The sequence below is a fragment of the Drosophila takahashii genome, chromosome 2L (genome assembly GCF_030179915.1).
Source record: "Drosophila takahashii strain IR98-3 E-12201 chromosome 2L, DtakHiC1v2, whole genome shotgun sequence".
NCBI lineage: Eukaryota > Metazoa > Arthropoda > Insecta > Diptera > Drosophilidae > Drosophila > Drosophila takahashii.
Window position 1 is genome coordinate 7,171,522 of NC_091678.1, and position 15,542 is coordinate 7,187,063.

Below are 15,542 nucleotides of genomic sequence, written 5' to 3' on the forward strand. Positions count from 1 at the left end.
GCTCAAATATTTTTCCATAGATATTAAATATTTTTTTCTTAATAAAAAAGAATTTTTGGTGAAAAAAATATCAGATTCCTTTAATTGAAATTTGCTACTAAAAATGTTGTTTTTTAAATACGTTTTTATCAGCTGTTACACAAAATATTATATCATGTAAAATTTAATGTCTTTAGATTAACAAATCTTAATATCTTAATATAATCATCTCTTCAAGATGAAAGATGTTTTGAAAACATTTTTATATTAATCCTAAGATTTTTATTTTACTTTCAATAAATATTTATAATCTTTCAGGTTCAGCTTTATAAAAAATATTCGTAATACTATATAAATGATACTTTGTCATTGTAAAATTAATGCCATTAGTTTAATATATTTGTATTCAGCTTATTCCTTGAGTAAAATATGATGTGTATAATTTAATAAAAACGCTATGCATCAGATAATATCATACCAAATAAGTTCATAAAAAGAGTTGCATACCTACAGGCGAAAGAAAATTGTATTCGTGGCCTCAATACTTGATTGATTAATTCGAAAAAAAATATGTTGGAATTTAAAATTAAATGTATTTTTGTAAAACTTGTATAGTTTTTACTCTATTCGGGAGCAGACTTTCTGAGATTTTAATTGGCTCAGTTTTACCTTTTTAACTTAACTTAAATTTATACTAAACCTAAATTATTGTATCATAGTAAAACGTATGTAAATATTATTTCAATAACTTAGGGGCTGTTCATATTTTACGTAATCACAATTTTGGTGATTTTTATGATGATTACGTAATTTATGGACAGCCCCTTAGGTGAAACTGTAAAAAACCTTTAATTTCAACCTCCTTGAAACATGAAGAAGAATTATAATTTTTGAAATTATCCGGGCCCTAAAACATTTCTAAAAACGTAAAAGCAAAATATGAAAAGTTAAAAGATAAATTTAAAGAATTTCGTCGCAAACAAAATGTAACTAAAAATTTTAATATGATATGTTATCCTTTAAATTCTGGGCCCTGTAAGAAACAAAAAGTCTGATTAAAATACTTAATGTAAAAACAAACAAAATTTGTATGTGGCTATAATTAGAACGTGTACCAAAAAAAAAAACAAGGCTTGATAAGGAAGCCTTGGAAATTCCCAGTCTGAGAACCGAAAATTGTAGTCCCAAAGGCAGGAGTCGCATTAAAAACGGAAGCCATGTGCCCGATCTCTGGGGCGGGGGCTATCAGCTAATTTCGAGATGGAAGCTTGGGAGCTTGGTAGCTTGGGAGCTGGAAGCTGGAGCTTGTAGAAGGTGGCTCCCGGGGAGGTGAACCGGCGGAATGAAGCTGCTGTTTTATTGAGCAACTTAAATCGCATGTGGCATATCAACAGCAGCGACTTAGTTTTTTACACTTATCACCAACTTTTCATTCATTCCGCTGCGACAATGTTAACCGCTGGGATTAGTGGTGTTGCTACATACGATCCGTCGCCCATCCGTTCTATATGGCATATGGCATATGCCATTTGCCCACCCCCACCCCCATCTACATCCCATCCACAGCCCATCCAATCACACGGATAGTGTACGTGAGCCAAAGAGCCGAGCGAAGATCGGGTAAAGCCGAACGATCGACGATCGGAGATCGGGAAATCGTCGGTCGCTTTGGGCTTTTGGATCGCTCGAACTTATACTATAATTAGTCGTGTTCCGTCTCCCCGAGTAAGTAGTAGACTGGGCTCGTTCCAGAGCTCCTCTGGCCAACTGCCTTTAGTTTCTTTAGTCTGTTCTGTGGAGCTGAGTGGTGTGTGCCGTGCGTTCGGATCGGATTGCTCGGTTGTGGCTGTGAACTTTTGGTAGGGTCCCGTTGACCCGCCAGTTAGTTAGGAGTCCATCAAGGAACTTGAAACAAATTTTAAAAAATATATAATTTAAATATTTAAATCAAAGCAGAAGAAAACGCTTAAAAAACCTGTAGATAGATCGCTCACCAAATCTTTAAGCGAGCGTTGTGCCAGCTCCAGTGCTTCTCAAACTGTAACGTGAAAATGAAATGTTCCTTCAAGCTCGGACCTTAAAAATGAAACGAAATACAAGCATAAAAAATAAAGCAACTTGATTTTCCCACAAATATTAAATAACTGCCACTCTTTGAAATTATTCTGCAACTGTTGCGAAATTAAAGTGCCCAATTTTCTGGCTCATCTTTCCAGGCCCAACGACGGCAACATATAAATTAATATTCGACGAGAACCGAGAAAATTATTGTGCAGGTTTAAGTGCATAGGGCATCATGTTGCCCTTCTGGAAGCGGTAAGTGAAGATATACTCCTAGATATATCAAATAAACCCCTTACAAAATTTTGAATTAAAAAATTGAATACATAAAGAAAATATGAAATGGTCTCAAAAAAAGGGAACGATTAAATTAGGGAATCCTTAGTTCTGTTGAAACCATGATTAAATGAACAATTTTTTTTAAATAAGCTGACTTAAACCTGACGAAGAAAATTAAAAAGTAATTTTTTACTTAGAAATTTAACATTTAAATACGTGTAAGTTTATTAAAAGTTAAAACATTTATTAAATACAAATATTTAAAAAGAAATGTGTTATAAATATTTTAATATTTAAAACACTTACAATATTTCAATATTCATTAATTCAATAGTTTTTATTAAAACTCTGAAGAAAAAATTGTTTTGTATGTTGTATTTTAAAATGTAATTGTTTTTTTTTTAATAAAAACTTAAAAGTTTTCCAAAACGGCTTTCCAAATCCCACCTGTAGACTCTTATATCCGTTAATTTGCCAAGATCATATTGAGTTCTCTTAGGAAAGAGTCTGCTCTCTTAGAAGATTCTCTTCCACTGATAGCTTAAGAAAGAGCTGTCACTTTAAGAGAGAAGAGAGCTGCAACAACAAGAAACTAGACTGATAAGAGAGATCGCTTTTAAGAAGCACAGTTCCTAACCCCCCGATCTCCTTCGATCTTCTCTTTGCAGGCTGCTGTACGCCGCTGTCATCGCGGGAGCGTTAGTCACTGCTGATGCTGTAAGATCCAAAAACCCCATAATCCATTCGGATTTTTAACTCTACTCTTGTATTCATAATCTCCCTTAGCAATTTTGGAAGACCTCTGGCACGTCCGGTTCGATCCAGGAGTCGGCCAGGCACCAAAATCGTTACGATCCCAGGAACCCCATTGACCCCAGCTTCGAAATTGTGGACTCCGCCGGTCAGCAGCGCGGTGAGCCGCTGCCCAAGAATTGTACGGCCGGATATGCGGGCTGTGTGCCCAAGTGCATTGCGGAGAAGGGCAACCGGGGTCTTCCGGGACCCGTGGGACCCACAGGAGCGAAGGGCGAGACCGGATACCCGGGATTGGAGGGACCGCTGGGCGACAAGGGCCAAAAGGGTGACCCGGGTCCGTATGGAGTTCGCGGCGACAAGGGTGAGCGCGGATCGCCGGGTCTCCATGGTCAGGCCGGTGTGCCCGGTGTCCAGGGACCTGCCGGCAATCCCGGTGCCCCCGGTTTAAATGGCAAGGACGGCTGCGATGGCGAGAATGGTTTGGACGGTCTGGAGGGTCTATCCGGAATGCCGGGACCCCGTGGCTATGCCGGCCAGATGGGCGGCAAGGGCGAGAAGGGTGAGCCGGCCAAGGAGAACGGTGACTATGCGAAGGGCGAGAAGGGTGAGCCCGGCTGGAGAGGCACAGCCGGTTTGGCCGGACCCCAGGGCTTCCCCGGCGAGAAGGGCGAGCGCGGTGATAGCGGCCCGTATGGAGCGAAAGGACCTCGAGGTGATCACGGCGCAAAGGGCGAGAAGGGTGCCTCCTGCTATGGACCCATGAAACCCGGTGCCCAGGGTGTCAAGGGCGAAAAGGGTGAGCCGGCAGGGCAGTCACCACTCACACCGTCGATCACCCTGCGCGGAGACCGTGGCGATCAGGGACAGAAGGGCGAGCCCGGTCCATTGGGCCGCAAGGGTGAGGCCGGACCGGAAGGTGAGACTGGACTCGATGGACAGAAGGGCGAGAAGGGTCTACTCGGCCACCCAGGCGATCGCGTAAGTACACTTCCGCTTTAGTATTAACTTAACAAAAAGCTTTCTCAAAAGTGAGACCTCTTCCACGCCCGGTTCGATCCAATCTTATATTTAAATATATATAAAGTGTCCTCGATTTGAAAACAACTTTTCTTCTTTTCAAGGACTTTTTTCTCATAAAAGTGAGGGCCCAATTTTCTAATTGAGAGCATGTGAGCTTCTCTTATTTCCGCTCTCCAATTTATTTTAAGGCATTCTAAAAGTGATCCCATTGCAAATTCTCAAAATCCTACTCGATTTGAAAACAACTTTTCTTCTTATTAAGGACGTTTTTTCTCATAAAAGTTAGATGTCCAATTTTTAAATCGAGAGCATGTGAGCTTCGCTTATTTCCGCTCTCCACTTTTCTTTAAGGCATCCTTGTTCAGAAAGTAACATCTAGATCCTTACAACAAAATCGAAACTAAAGAGCACCTTTCTTTTATATTTAAGAACGTTCTGTTCTGTGAATTCGTTTGTGAGTAACTACTTTCTGCTTTCCCATCACAGGGTCGCCCAGGTAACTTTGGACCCCCAGGACCTGCCGGACAAAAGGGAGATCGCGGTGAGCCGGGCCTAAATGGTCTGCCCGGTAATGCCGGACAAAAGGGTGAGGCTGGACGTCCGGGACAGACGGGTAAACAGGGTCTGCTCGGTCCTCCGGGACCGCCAGGCGGTGGCCAAGGAACACCAGGAGCCCCAGGACCAAAAGGACCTCGCGGCTATGTCGGCGCACCCGGACCTCAGGGATTGAACGGAGCTGATGGACAGACAGGCCCGCAGGGCTACACGGGACAGAAGGGAGGCGCTGGCCTGCCCGGACGACCAGGCAACGAGGGACCAGCTGGCAAGAAGGGAGACAAGGGAACCGCAGGACTTGATGGACCCCAGGGCCCGATTGGACCCATTGGACACCAAGGACCACCGGGACCGGAGGGAGAGAAGGGTGAAGCCGGTTTGCCCGGAATTGGAATTCCTGGAGTTAAGGGAGACGAAGGACTTTCTGGGTAAGTTATAATAGACACATTTCACTTTGTGCTCCAATAGTTTTGGGATAACCCAAAATAAGTAATTTCGAAGTCCCTATATCTTCAGTTTGATAAAGTTAAAAATTTAGATACATTTTTATTAATATTTTAATGTTTTGTGAGAATTGTATTTGAGGATATCAAAGGGTTCGTGCCCCACGTTGGGCGCCAGATGTAACAAACTGTTCTTACTTTTTGCGCGGAGTTTTTTAGAGTTTAGTTAGAGTTCCCCCGATTTTGCAATTTATATAGATTGCTAATAGTAAACTTTTCGCAATGTAATCCTTTCGTCGAATAACATAAAATTTGTCTTATCCCCCAGTTATCCCGGACAGAAGGGAAGCAAGGGAGAGCGCGGCTTCAAGGGCAACGTTGGTGTTCCCGGCGACTCCAAACTGGGCCGTCCCGGTGCCCCCGGTGTGGCTGGAGCTCCTGGTCAAAAGGGTGATGCCGGACGTCCCGGTACTCCTGGCCAGAAGGGAGACATGGGCATCAAGGGTGACGTCGGCGGCAAGTGCTCGTCGTGCAGAGCTGGACCGAAGGGTGACAAGGGTGCGAGCGGTCTGGCCGGAATTCCCGGAGGCAATGGCGCCCGCGGTCCGCCCGGAGAGCGTGGTTATCCCGGCGAACGTGGACACGATGGCATCAACGGACAAACTGGACTGCCTGGCGAGAAGGGAGAGGATGGTCAAACGGGAGTGCCCGGAGCCGATGGAGCGCCCGGTGAGTCGGCCATTGCCGATCTGAGCCTCATTGAACCGATCAAGGGCGAGAAGGGTAATCCTGGATGGGCTGGCGCCCCCGGAGTGAAGGGTGAACGCGGCTATGATGGACTTCCCGGACCAGCGGGACGCAAAGGAGAGTTCGGCCTGAAGGGCGACAAGGGACTGTCTGGAGCTCCCGGCATTGATGGAAGACCCGGACGCGCTGGACGTGATGGTACACCCGGCCTGCCCGGCGTTTCCATCAAGGGTGAGCCCGGTTTCCATGGACTTAACGGAGCCAAGGGCGACAAGGGTTCGTTCGGTTTCAGCGGCGAGAAGGGTGAGCCCGGTACTTGTGCCGCCGCTGAGATCCGAGTGCCCGCCAAGGGCAACAAGGGTGAGCCCGGCCAGACTGGAATGCCGGGACCTGTTGGTGCACCTGGCCCGAAGGGAAACCAAGGTTTCGATGGACTCAAGGGCGACACTGGTCCCCAGGGACCTGCAGGCCTCGAGGGACCTCGCGGATTAACCGGACCACGCGGTGACAAGGGCAACCAGGGAGCCGTCGGTGCTCCCGGTAATCCCGGCAAGGATGGCTTCCGTGGAATCCCCGGACGCAATGGAGAACCCGGTCTGCGGGGAGAGCCTGGCATTTCGGTGGCTGGTCCCGTTGGACCTCCCGGTCTCACTGGTCTCACTGGACAGAAGGGCGATCGCGGACCAGTGGGTGCTCCTGGTCTACCCGGTAACGATGGCAGCGTTGGCTATCCCGGCGACCGAGGCGATGCTGGTCTGCCCGGCGTGGCCGGACGTCCTGGAGCCGTGGGCGAGAAGGGAGATGTGGGACCACTGGGACCACCCGGCGTCGCCGGACCTCCTGGCATTCCTGGCATTGACGGCGTACGTGGACGTGATGGCGCCAAGGGTGAGCCCGGCAATCCTGGCCTGGTCGGCATGCCCGGCAACAAGGGAGATCGCGGCGCAGTCGGCAGTGATGGACCCAAGGGCTTCCCCGGCGTCACCGGTGCTCCCGGAAAGCGCGGACCTGCTGGTATTCCCGGAGTAACTGGTGAGTTCTTATCATGAGGAATTATAATAAATTAAATTAAATTAAAAAATTAATTAAAAAAATCCCACTCACAAAAAAAAAAAAAATCTTAAATCGCCGCTAAATTTTTCTCACTCACAAAAAAAAGATTTCTTTAATCGCCGCTATATTTTCCTTTCCGTTAGTTCTTATCATTAATAATAAAATAAATTCAAGCAATACACCTAACACATTTCAATCAAAATCCCACTCACAAAAAAAAAAAAAATCATAATTAAAAATCGCCCCTAAATTTTTCTTTCCGTAAGTTATTATCATAATATAATAAAATAAAGTAATACCTTCTCACACATTTTAATACAAGTCCCACTTCCAAAAAAAAGTCCCACTCAAAAAAAAAAAATAAATAAATAAATTGCCGATATATTTTTTTTCCGTAAGTTCTTATCATGAATAATATAATTAATTAAAGTAATACATCCCACACATTTCAATCAAAATCACACTTACAAAAAAAAAAAAAATCTTTAATCGCCGCTAAATCTTTCTTTCCGTAAGTTAATAACTTATATATCATGTCAAAAATAATATAATAAAATAAAGAAATACCTTCTCACACATATCAATACAAGTCCCACTCACAAAAAAAAAAAAAAAATCTAAAATCGCCGCTAAATTTTTCTTTCCGTAAGTTCTTATCATAATATAATTAATTAAAGTAATACATCCCACACATTTCAATCGAAATCCCACTTACAAAAAAAAAAAAAAAGACTTTCGCCCCTATATTTTTTCTTCCTATTTCAATTCGCAGGTGCCAAGGGCGACAAAGGAGCTAATGGCTTGACTGGCAACGATGGACCTGTGGGAGGACGTGGTCCCCCAGGTGCTCCTGGCTTGATGGGCGTGAAGGGTGACCAAGGCGTGGCCGGTGGCCCCGGACATCCGGGATTGGACGGTCTGCCCGGCGAGAAGGGTGCCCAAGGATTCCCCGGTCTGGATGGAGCTCCTGGTCTGCCTGGCGATGCCTCCGAGAAGGGACAAAAGGGTGAGCCCGGTCTATCCGGACTTCGAGGCGACACTGGTCCAGCTGGAGAGCCTGGTTGGCCCGGCGAGAAGGGTCTGCCCGGTCTGCCCGTTCACGGACGTCCTGGTCCGCAGGGCGAGAAGGGAGACGCCGGACGCAATGGCGTCGATGGACGCGATGGACTGAATGGCGAGAAGGGCGACCAAGGACTGCAGGGCGTTTGGGGCCAAACTGGAGACAAGGGTAATGTGGGAGCTCCCGGTACCCCCGGTGCTCCTGGCCTCGATGGACTGCCCGGCGCAGCTGGTGCCCCCGGTCCTGCTGGCTATCCTGGTGTTCGCGGCGAGAAGGGAGACCAAGGTCTAGCCGGTCTCGATGGACTCAAGGGTGCCACTGGACCCGCCGGACTTCAGGGCTTCGTGGGCGCCACCGGTGAGAAGGGTGAGCGTGGTGTACGTGGTCAACCTGGTCTTCCGGCCGCCGTTCAGATCGAGAAGGGCGAGAAGGGATCCCAGGGCGAGCGAGGATTCACCGGAGAGAAGGGCGAACAGGGATTCATCGGAGAAACCGGTCTGACTGGACGCGATGGATTGAAGGGCGAACGCGGCCTGCAGGGACCACCTGGCGCCAATGGATTGAACGGCTTCCAGGGTCCCAAGGGCGATATTGGACCTCGCGGCGAGGCTGGCTATCCTGGAATCACGGTCAAGGGAGAGAAGGGTCTACCCGGTCGCTCCGGCAGGAACGGACGTCAAGGTGAGGTTATATTGCTAATGCAACTAATCGTAAGTCTTGTGGATACATATACCTATTTGGAACTGGGGGTAACTTCTTGTGAAATCAGTTCTTTGCTTAAAACTCTCCCAAAAGAAGAAAATTTGGTTAAAATATTAACCTTCTAGCTTTACTAGCTTGGACTCAGCTTTAAACCTTCAAATATTAAGGAGTGCCAAATTTTATTTTTTTTTTATTTGATAGCCTAGAGCCACTATGAATTTTTTTGTTTTTATTTTAATTCATATAAAAATAAGAAAAATATTAACCTTCTAGCTTTATTGACTTGAACTCTGCTTTGACCCTTCAAATATTAAGAAGTGCCATTTTTTTTTTTTTTTTTTTGGTTGATAGACTAGAGCCACTATGTATTATTTAATTTTTACTTTATTTTATATTCCAGCGCTACAAGTGCAGACTTATAATTATCGCGCTAGTCACATTGCTGTTTTATATATAGAAAAATAAATTATCTGCAGTATCCATTGCTCACTAATCCTTTACCCTTACCCAGGTCTTACTGGAGCACCTGGCTTAGTTGGTGAACGTGGTCTGCCCGGTTTGGCCGGCGAGCCAGGACTTGTGGGTCTTCCAGGACCCATTGGACCTGCTGGCATCAAGGGAGACCGTGGTCTGGCCGGCAGCCCCGGACTACCAGGACAGGATGGCTTCCCCGGCGCACAGGGATTGAAGGGAGATCGCGGATTGCAGGGCTTCAAGGGAGAACGTGGTTTGAACGGCTTCGAGGGACAGAAGGGAGACAAGGGCGACCAGGGCGTGCCGGGAGCACCGGGTCTGGTTGGATTGACCGGCGAAAAGGGTGACATTGGCTACCCGGGATTGGATGGCAATGATGGACCTGCTGGCCCAGTTGGAGAACGTGGCTTTATTGGATTGAAGGGACGCGATGGACGTGATGGTTTGCCAGGTCAGCCGGGTCAGAAGGGTGAACCGGGATTGCTGCCGCCACCGGGACCCAAGGGTGAGCCTGGTAGGCCGGGACTCGATGGACCCAAGGGCGAGCGCGGACCTCCGGGACCAAGTGGCCTGATCGGCATCCAGGGCGAGCGCGGCGAGAAGGGTGAGCATGGCCTGATTGGAGTGACCGGAAGTGTGGGTCGTCAGGGACCCAAGGGAGATCGCGGCGAGCAGGGAGAGCGCGGATTCGAGGGTCGTATTGGTGAGATCGGTCTGAAGGGAGAACCCGGAGCAGAGTGCAATGCTGCCTTGGACTATCTCACCGGCATTTTGGTGGCGCGTCACAGTCAATCGGAAACCATACCCACGTGCGTCGCCGGACACACGGAACTCTGGACAGGCTACTCCCTGCTGTATGTCGATGGCAATGACTATGCCCACAACCAGGATCTCGGCTCCCCCGGCTCCTGTGTGCCCAGGTTCTCCACCCTGCCCGTGCTGTCCTGCGGACAGAACAACGTCTGCAACTACGCATCGCGCAACGACAAGACCTTCTGGCTGACCACCAACGCCGCCATGCCGATGATGCCCGTGGAGAGCGAGGGAATCCGGCCGTACATCTCGCGTTGCGTTGTCTGTGAGGCGCCTGCCAACGTGATCGCCATGCACAGTCAGACGATAGAGGTGCCCGACTGCCCGAACGGCTGGGAGGGTCTCTGGATTGGCTACAGCTTCGTCATGGTGAGTACAGCCTCTGAAAAATCTTTACAGATTTTGTAGAAGCTTAAATTCTATTTTGTTGGGTTTATTAATACCTATCGGAATTCAGAAGACAATTTTAAAATCGGACAATCCATTAGAAAGTTATGAGCAAAACATTAAATGGCCGCTAGGTGGAGCCAGTAGCGGCCGCCATCTCCATCTTTATATTATGATATCAGTCAGAAGTTTGCAACGCAGTGAAGGAGACGTTTCCGGCCCTAAAGTATATATATTTTTGATCAGCATCACTAGATGAGTTGATCTAGCTATGTCCGTTCGTCTGTCCGTCCGTTTCTTCGCAAACTAGTCTCTCATTTTTTAAGCTATCGGGATGAAACTTTCCCAAAAGTCTTTTTTCCATTGCAGGTAAGATATAAGTCGGAACCGGCCGGACAACTATATCTTATAGCTCCCATAGGAAATATCAGGAAAAAAAGTTTACAAAATTCTAGCTTCGGTGTTTTTTAAAATATTACCTTATACTCTTGGGAATATTTCTGAATTTCGAAATAAATTTTTAAAAAATCGGATCACTTTATCATATAGCTGCCATAAGAACGGTAGGAAAATTAAATGGAAATTAATAGTAAAAAAAAATTATTTCTTTCTTGATTTGTGTTACATTCTTTTCTTCTCTGAGATATAGCTTCTCTTTAACATTTAAAAATTTCGAATTAAATTTAACAAAATTCCTAGATTATATCTCATAATTAGTATTATTAATTACAATATTACGAAAACTTTTCTTAATAACTTCTTAAGTAATTGTCCGATCTAAAAAATGTTTGGTACGTGGATAGATCTTAATTTAAGAAGACAACTTTTTTAATCCAATCTCTTTATTCCAATTTAATTTCATAGCACACTGCTGTGGGCAACGGAGGCGGTGGACAGGCGCTGCAATCGCCTGGATCCTGTCTGGAGGACTTCCGCGCCACGCCCTTCATCGAGTGCAACGGCGGCAAGGGCACGTGCCACTTCTACGAGACAATGACCAGCTTCTGGATGTTCAACCTGGAGAGCACACAGCCGTTCGATCGGCCCCAGATGCAGACGATCAAGGCCGGCGATCGGCAGTCGCATGTGTCCAGGTGCCAGGTGTGCATGAAGAACTCGTCGTAGGACCTCTAAGTAGTAGCACACCCCAACCCACCCCACAGACGCCCACACAGCACACACAGCATAAGTTTAATCTAAATGTAAAGCCTTAAATTTACCAACGAACCGTGTGTGTGTGTGAACCATTCACACACTCACAACACAAACAAACAAAAACACCGACGAAGAACCAACACTGCTACAAATTCCTTAAACTAACCAAAAAAGAAAAAAACGGATAAACCGGTCGAAGTGCTATTTACAGACCCGGACCACAATGCCATTTTTTTATCTGCCAATTAATGTTCTAAACAAATAAACTGCTTCTAAGTTACGTATGTAAGTTAAGTAAATCAAACAAATAAATAAACTAGCCTCGGTGGTATGTCGAAAAATATTACAAAATATTATTATGCGCGAGCATGTTCCATTTTATTTCTGATTAAAAACCCGATTAAATGCGAATTTTATGCACCATACATATAAAATGATTATCGAACGAATCCATTGACTTAGATCGTCTCCTCAACTGCTATACACAACTTTGTCGCTTATTGTTTACGTTTATGAAACAAACAAAAAATGGTAAAATAAAGAAAATTTATAAATACATAATAGATTTTTGAAATAGGAAATCTACATAGCCTTACTCAAGATTTCGATATTATCGTTCGGCTTATTTTTATGTAATAGATACTTCTTATGAAAGAACCCCATAAGTCTATTAAGATCTGAAAAATGTGTAGTTCCTTGGTTTTCGAATCGATATCCCAGACAAAGATTTAAAAACTTTTGTGCTTTATAATGTACCCCTAACCCTAAATGATTAGATCTTCTTCGTGCGGCAAGGGTTCAGGGTAGTTGTTGTGGTGGAAAACCCCCTATTGGAGAGCCCTTAAAAAAGCAATGCCAAGGCAAAGAAGAGAGAACGAAAAACGAAAACTCACCACGTGCACTTGTGCGCATGCCTTTCGCTCTCCATCCGGATTTCTAGTGGGGGTTGGGTTCTCCCAGGGGGTGGCAATGGCGATTGGAGTCGAGGGATGTAAGACCATATGATAATGATATGCAGACACACACACGCACGCACATATTCCAATTGGTGGTTGGAAGAAAAATAAGGGTAGGCCTTTGTGGCTTCAGGTTGGGAAGCAGTGAGCAAGTTGAGTTGGACACCAGAAGCCAGTGAGACTTGGACGCAAGCGGTGGCGGTCGTCGGTGGGAGTTGAACCATCAGGCAGATAAGCGGAGCAGCTTTTGGGAGTCCAAAAGAGGTGGAGGAGCAGCAGCTGAACCAAGAAAAAAATGTGTGTACCCCGAAAGAAAGAGTGAAAATTACGTGTTACCTTTGGAGAACTGAAATTAAGGCAAACCAAGAAGTTGAAGAGGCCACAAAGTCACCGGAAGTGCACCCAAATCCCCTCTAGAATCAAAAGCAGCAGCAACCCCCCAAAGAAAAAACTGAAAACTCAGACTCAACCCCTGTATTTATGATTATCGTGCTGCTACTGCTGTTCCAATCGCTCTGCCGCTACTGCCAACGCCTGGTGCTCTACGTCCACGACCGATGCTTCCCGAGGAACGTGCGTCTGCTCCAGGAGGTGGCCGAGACGGTGGGCGATCGTAAGGCACCGCAGCGCCTGGCGGAGCAGCAGTTGGAGCAACAGAAGCGCAGCCAGAAGCGCCGCATCCTCGAGCCCATCCTTCCGCTGGTCGGTGGAGCCAATTCCGAGGCCTGTCGCTTTTGTGCCCACAGTCCGCAGGGCTATTGCCGGCATCACTTTCACCTGCAGGAACTGCAGCTGCACAGGCAAAGGGGTTCGGGTCGTGGTGAGCAGGATTTCCGGCAGATCCGGAGGATCAAGCGGGAGCTAAAGAGGACTATAGGTCAGCAGCAACAGCAACTGCAGCCGGTGAGGAGCTATCGACTGAATTCCAGCTGGAGCAGCAGTTCCCTGAGCAGTGGCTACGCTTCGTTGACCACTTTTGGTTCTCAGGAGCAGGTGGAGAACGAGGAGGAGGCCTCTTTGGATCAGGAGAGTCTAGAGGAGATTAAACTGGAGGAGAAAGAACCACAGGAGCTGCAAGGGGAAGTTCAACAGCAAGAAGAAAACCCACTTTTTTAGCAGGAACTTCCCAAAGAGGTTAACCTATAGTTAACCAATGGTTAACCTACAAATTGGAAAGAAAATCTACTAGGGAAGTTGCCACTCAAAAAATCTACGAACTTGCCTTGAAAAGGAGAAATTCAACAGCAGGAAGAAAGCCCACTCCTTTAGCAGCAACTTCCCGAGGAGGTCTTAACCTACCCTTAACCAATGGTTAACCCACAAAGTCAAAATATTATCTACCAGGAAAGTTACCACTTAAAAAATCTACAAACTTGCCTTTAAAAAGGAACCCTTAAACTAATCCTAGTCACCAAAGAAACCTAAGAGGTAAATTTAGAAGAAAAAGGAATAGACTAGCTAACGGCTAGTTAACCACTAGAAGAACGAGCTTCCCCCTTAAGCTGTCATCGAGAAGAGGACCTCACGAGCTAAAGACGCAACCCCTGAAGCCGCTCCTTAATCAATTCCATCGACTTGAAAGACCGAACGGAGGACAACCACCCCCAGCAGGCCACATCCCCCGAAACGCTTTGAAGTGCTCCCTTTGTTTTCCGTTTTGAGTTTGAGAGGCGAAAAATTTCTAGTCACAAAACAAAACACAATGTCTGATGTGGAAGTGGATCCGCCACAGCAGCCGTCACATCCGGTGGTGGCGATAGCACCGAGGAGGCGTCGCGGTCGCCGCGGAGGAGCTGGCTGCCTGGCCATGCAGTCCTCCTCCTCGCAGGAGGCAGCTTCATCCTCTTCCTCCTCCTCCTCCTCATCGCCGCTTAATCGATTCTGTCCACTGTCCAAGGGCGTCGAGGATAACTGGACGTGGAGTAAGCGGCACCGGTCCAAGGAGGTGGTGCTCAGTGGACCCAATTCCCGAACGGTGCACTTCCATCCCAACTGGAGCAAGGGCACCGCCGGCGTTCAGGGCAAGCGGTCCCTGAACAACGGTCGCTACTACTGGGAGCTACACGTTTCGCAGCGGGTCTTTGGCACCTCGATTATGTTTGGAATTGGTACCAAGTCCGCGAGGCTACATGCCAATGCCTTTCGGAATATGCTGGGCGAGAACGAGCACGGCTGGGGACTCTCGCACAAGGGCGTCCTGTGGCACAAGGGCGTGGCCCTGCTGTACACGAAGCGCTTCCGCGAAAACCATCCCACCCAGATAGGAGTGCTCTTCGATGGGATAGAGGGCACACTCACCTACTACAAGGATGGCCGGTGCCTGGGCGTAGCCTTCAGGGGATTGGATCAGGTGAGATGTCCTTAAAGATCAGTGGTGGCCAGCAGAAGCAGCGGAGATGCAATGAATGAATTACAGCGTACGTGAGCGCCAAAACAGCGCAGCGGCAGAGAAATTCGCTATCCCATGGGCCATCACTGCTATAAATGTTATTTTAAACTGTAACTAAGCCTGCCCTTCTAATCCCCTCCAGATTGATGAGCCCCTGTACCCCATTGTCTGCTCCACGGCGGCCAAAACGGAGATGACCCTTAAGTGCACCCGTAGGGAATTCGTCAATCTCCAGGATCGCTGTCGGGCGGTAATAATGCGTAGGGTGCGCAGCTCATCGCAGCTGGAGAAGCTGAAGCTACCGCTGCCCATCAGTGATTATCTGGGCGAGGTTATAGACGAAATGGAGCCCCTGCGTCAGGTAGACAATTACGATATACTGTGCGATTTGTAGATGATCCCACAGTTAAGATTAAGTTTATAGAGTACGTCCTTAAACCGCCCCCAGGTAAATGAGCTGGAGATGTGCATCATGAATTATGATTTGTAAGCGGCCCGTGAATCTGTTTTTGTGCCATCAAAGTGGAGTGCACTCCGCATCCGCAGACGATGCAGTGTGCCTCAGGGACATGTAAATTTCTCGTAATAGTTGTAAAAGAGTGTATTGTTAAGAACCAAGGATTTATCGAGGTAATCCGAAATTTCAGTTTTGTTTTTAGCTTTCTGTTGAGAATTTTTAGCAAAAATATGTGTGGGGAAATAGGCCAATTCGG

The 15,542-nt window shown here is 46.9% G+C and overlaps 3 protein-coding genes across 6 annotated transcripts; all 3 read left to right on the forward strand.

Annotated features, from left to right (window-relative positions):
- Positions 1-1,612: 1,612 nt before the first annotated feature.
- On the forward strand, positions 1,613-12,045 carry Col4a1 (Collagen type IV alpha 1). Of its 2 annotated transcripts, none has more exons than XM_017140420.3 (9): positions 1,613-1,704; positions 2,196-2,295; positions 2,988-3,036; positions 3,106-4,053; positions 4,582-5,078; positions 5,422-6,872; positions 7,666-8,634; positions 9,167-10,311; positions 11,194-12,045. In XM_017140420.3, exons 2-9 carry the CDS (start codon positions 2,276-2,278, stop codon positions 11,452-11,454), a joined length of 5,340 nt encoding a protein of 1,779 aa, XP_016995909.2. In that variant the 5' UTR covers positions 1,613-1,704; positions 2,196-2,275; the 3' UTR covers positions 11,455-12,045. The 2 variants fall into 2 exon arrangements, with proteins under 2 accessions (XP_016995909.2, XP_016995910.2); XM_017140421.3 differs by lacking the exon at positions 1,613-1,704 and adding an exon at positions 1,711-1,838.
- Positions 12,046-12,879: 834 nt separating this feature from the next.
- On the forward strand, positions 12,880-13,556 carry LOC108056574 (uncharacterized). Its single transcript, XM_017140395.3, has one exon. It carries the CDS (start codon positions 12,921-12,923, stop codon positions 13,554-13,556), a length of 636 nt encoding a protein of 211 aa, XP_016995884.2. The 5' UTR covers positions 12,880-12,920.
- A 272-nt stretch (positions 13,557-13,828) lies between these two features.
- Positions 13,829-15,475, forward strand: SP555 (SPRY domain-containing SOCS box protein SP555). Of its 3 annotated transcripts, none has more exons than XM_070216454.1 (3): positions 13,829-14,790; positions 14,972-15,190; positions 15,254-15,475. In XM_070216454.1, exons 1-3 carry the CDS (start codon positions 14,143-14,145, stop codon positions 15,317-15,319), a joined length of 933 nt encoding a protein of 310 aa, XP_070072555.1. In that variant the 5' UTR covers positions 13,829-14,142; the 3' UTR covers positions 15,320-15,475. The 3 variants fall into 3 exon arrangements, with proteins under 3 accessions (XP_070072555.1, XP_070072560.1, XP_070072557.1); XM_070216459.1 differs by having other exon boundaries at positions 13,830-14,790; positions 15,247-15,475; XM_070216456.1 differs by having other exon boundaries at positions 13,844-14,790; positions 15,278-15,475.
- The last annotated feature ends 67 nt before the right edge of the window (positions 15,476-15,542 follow it).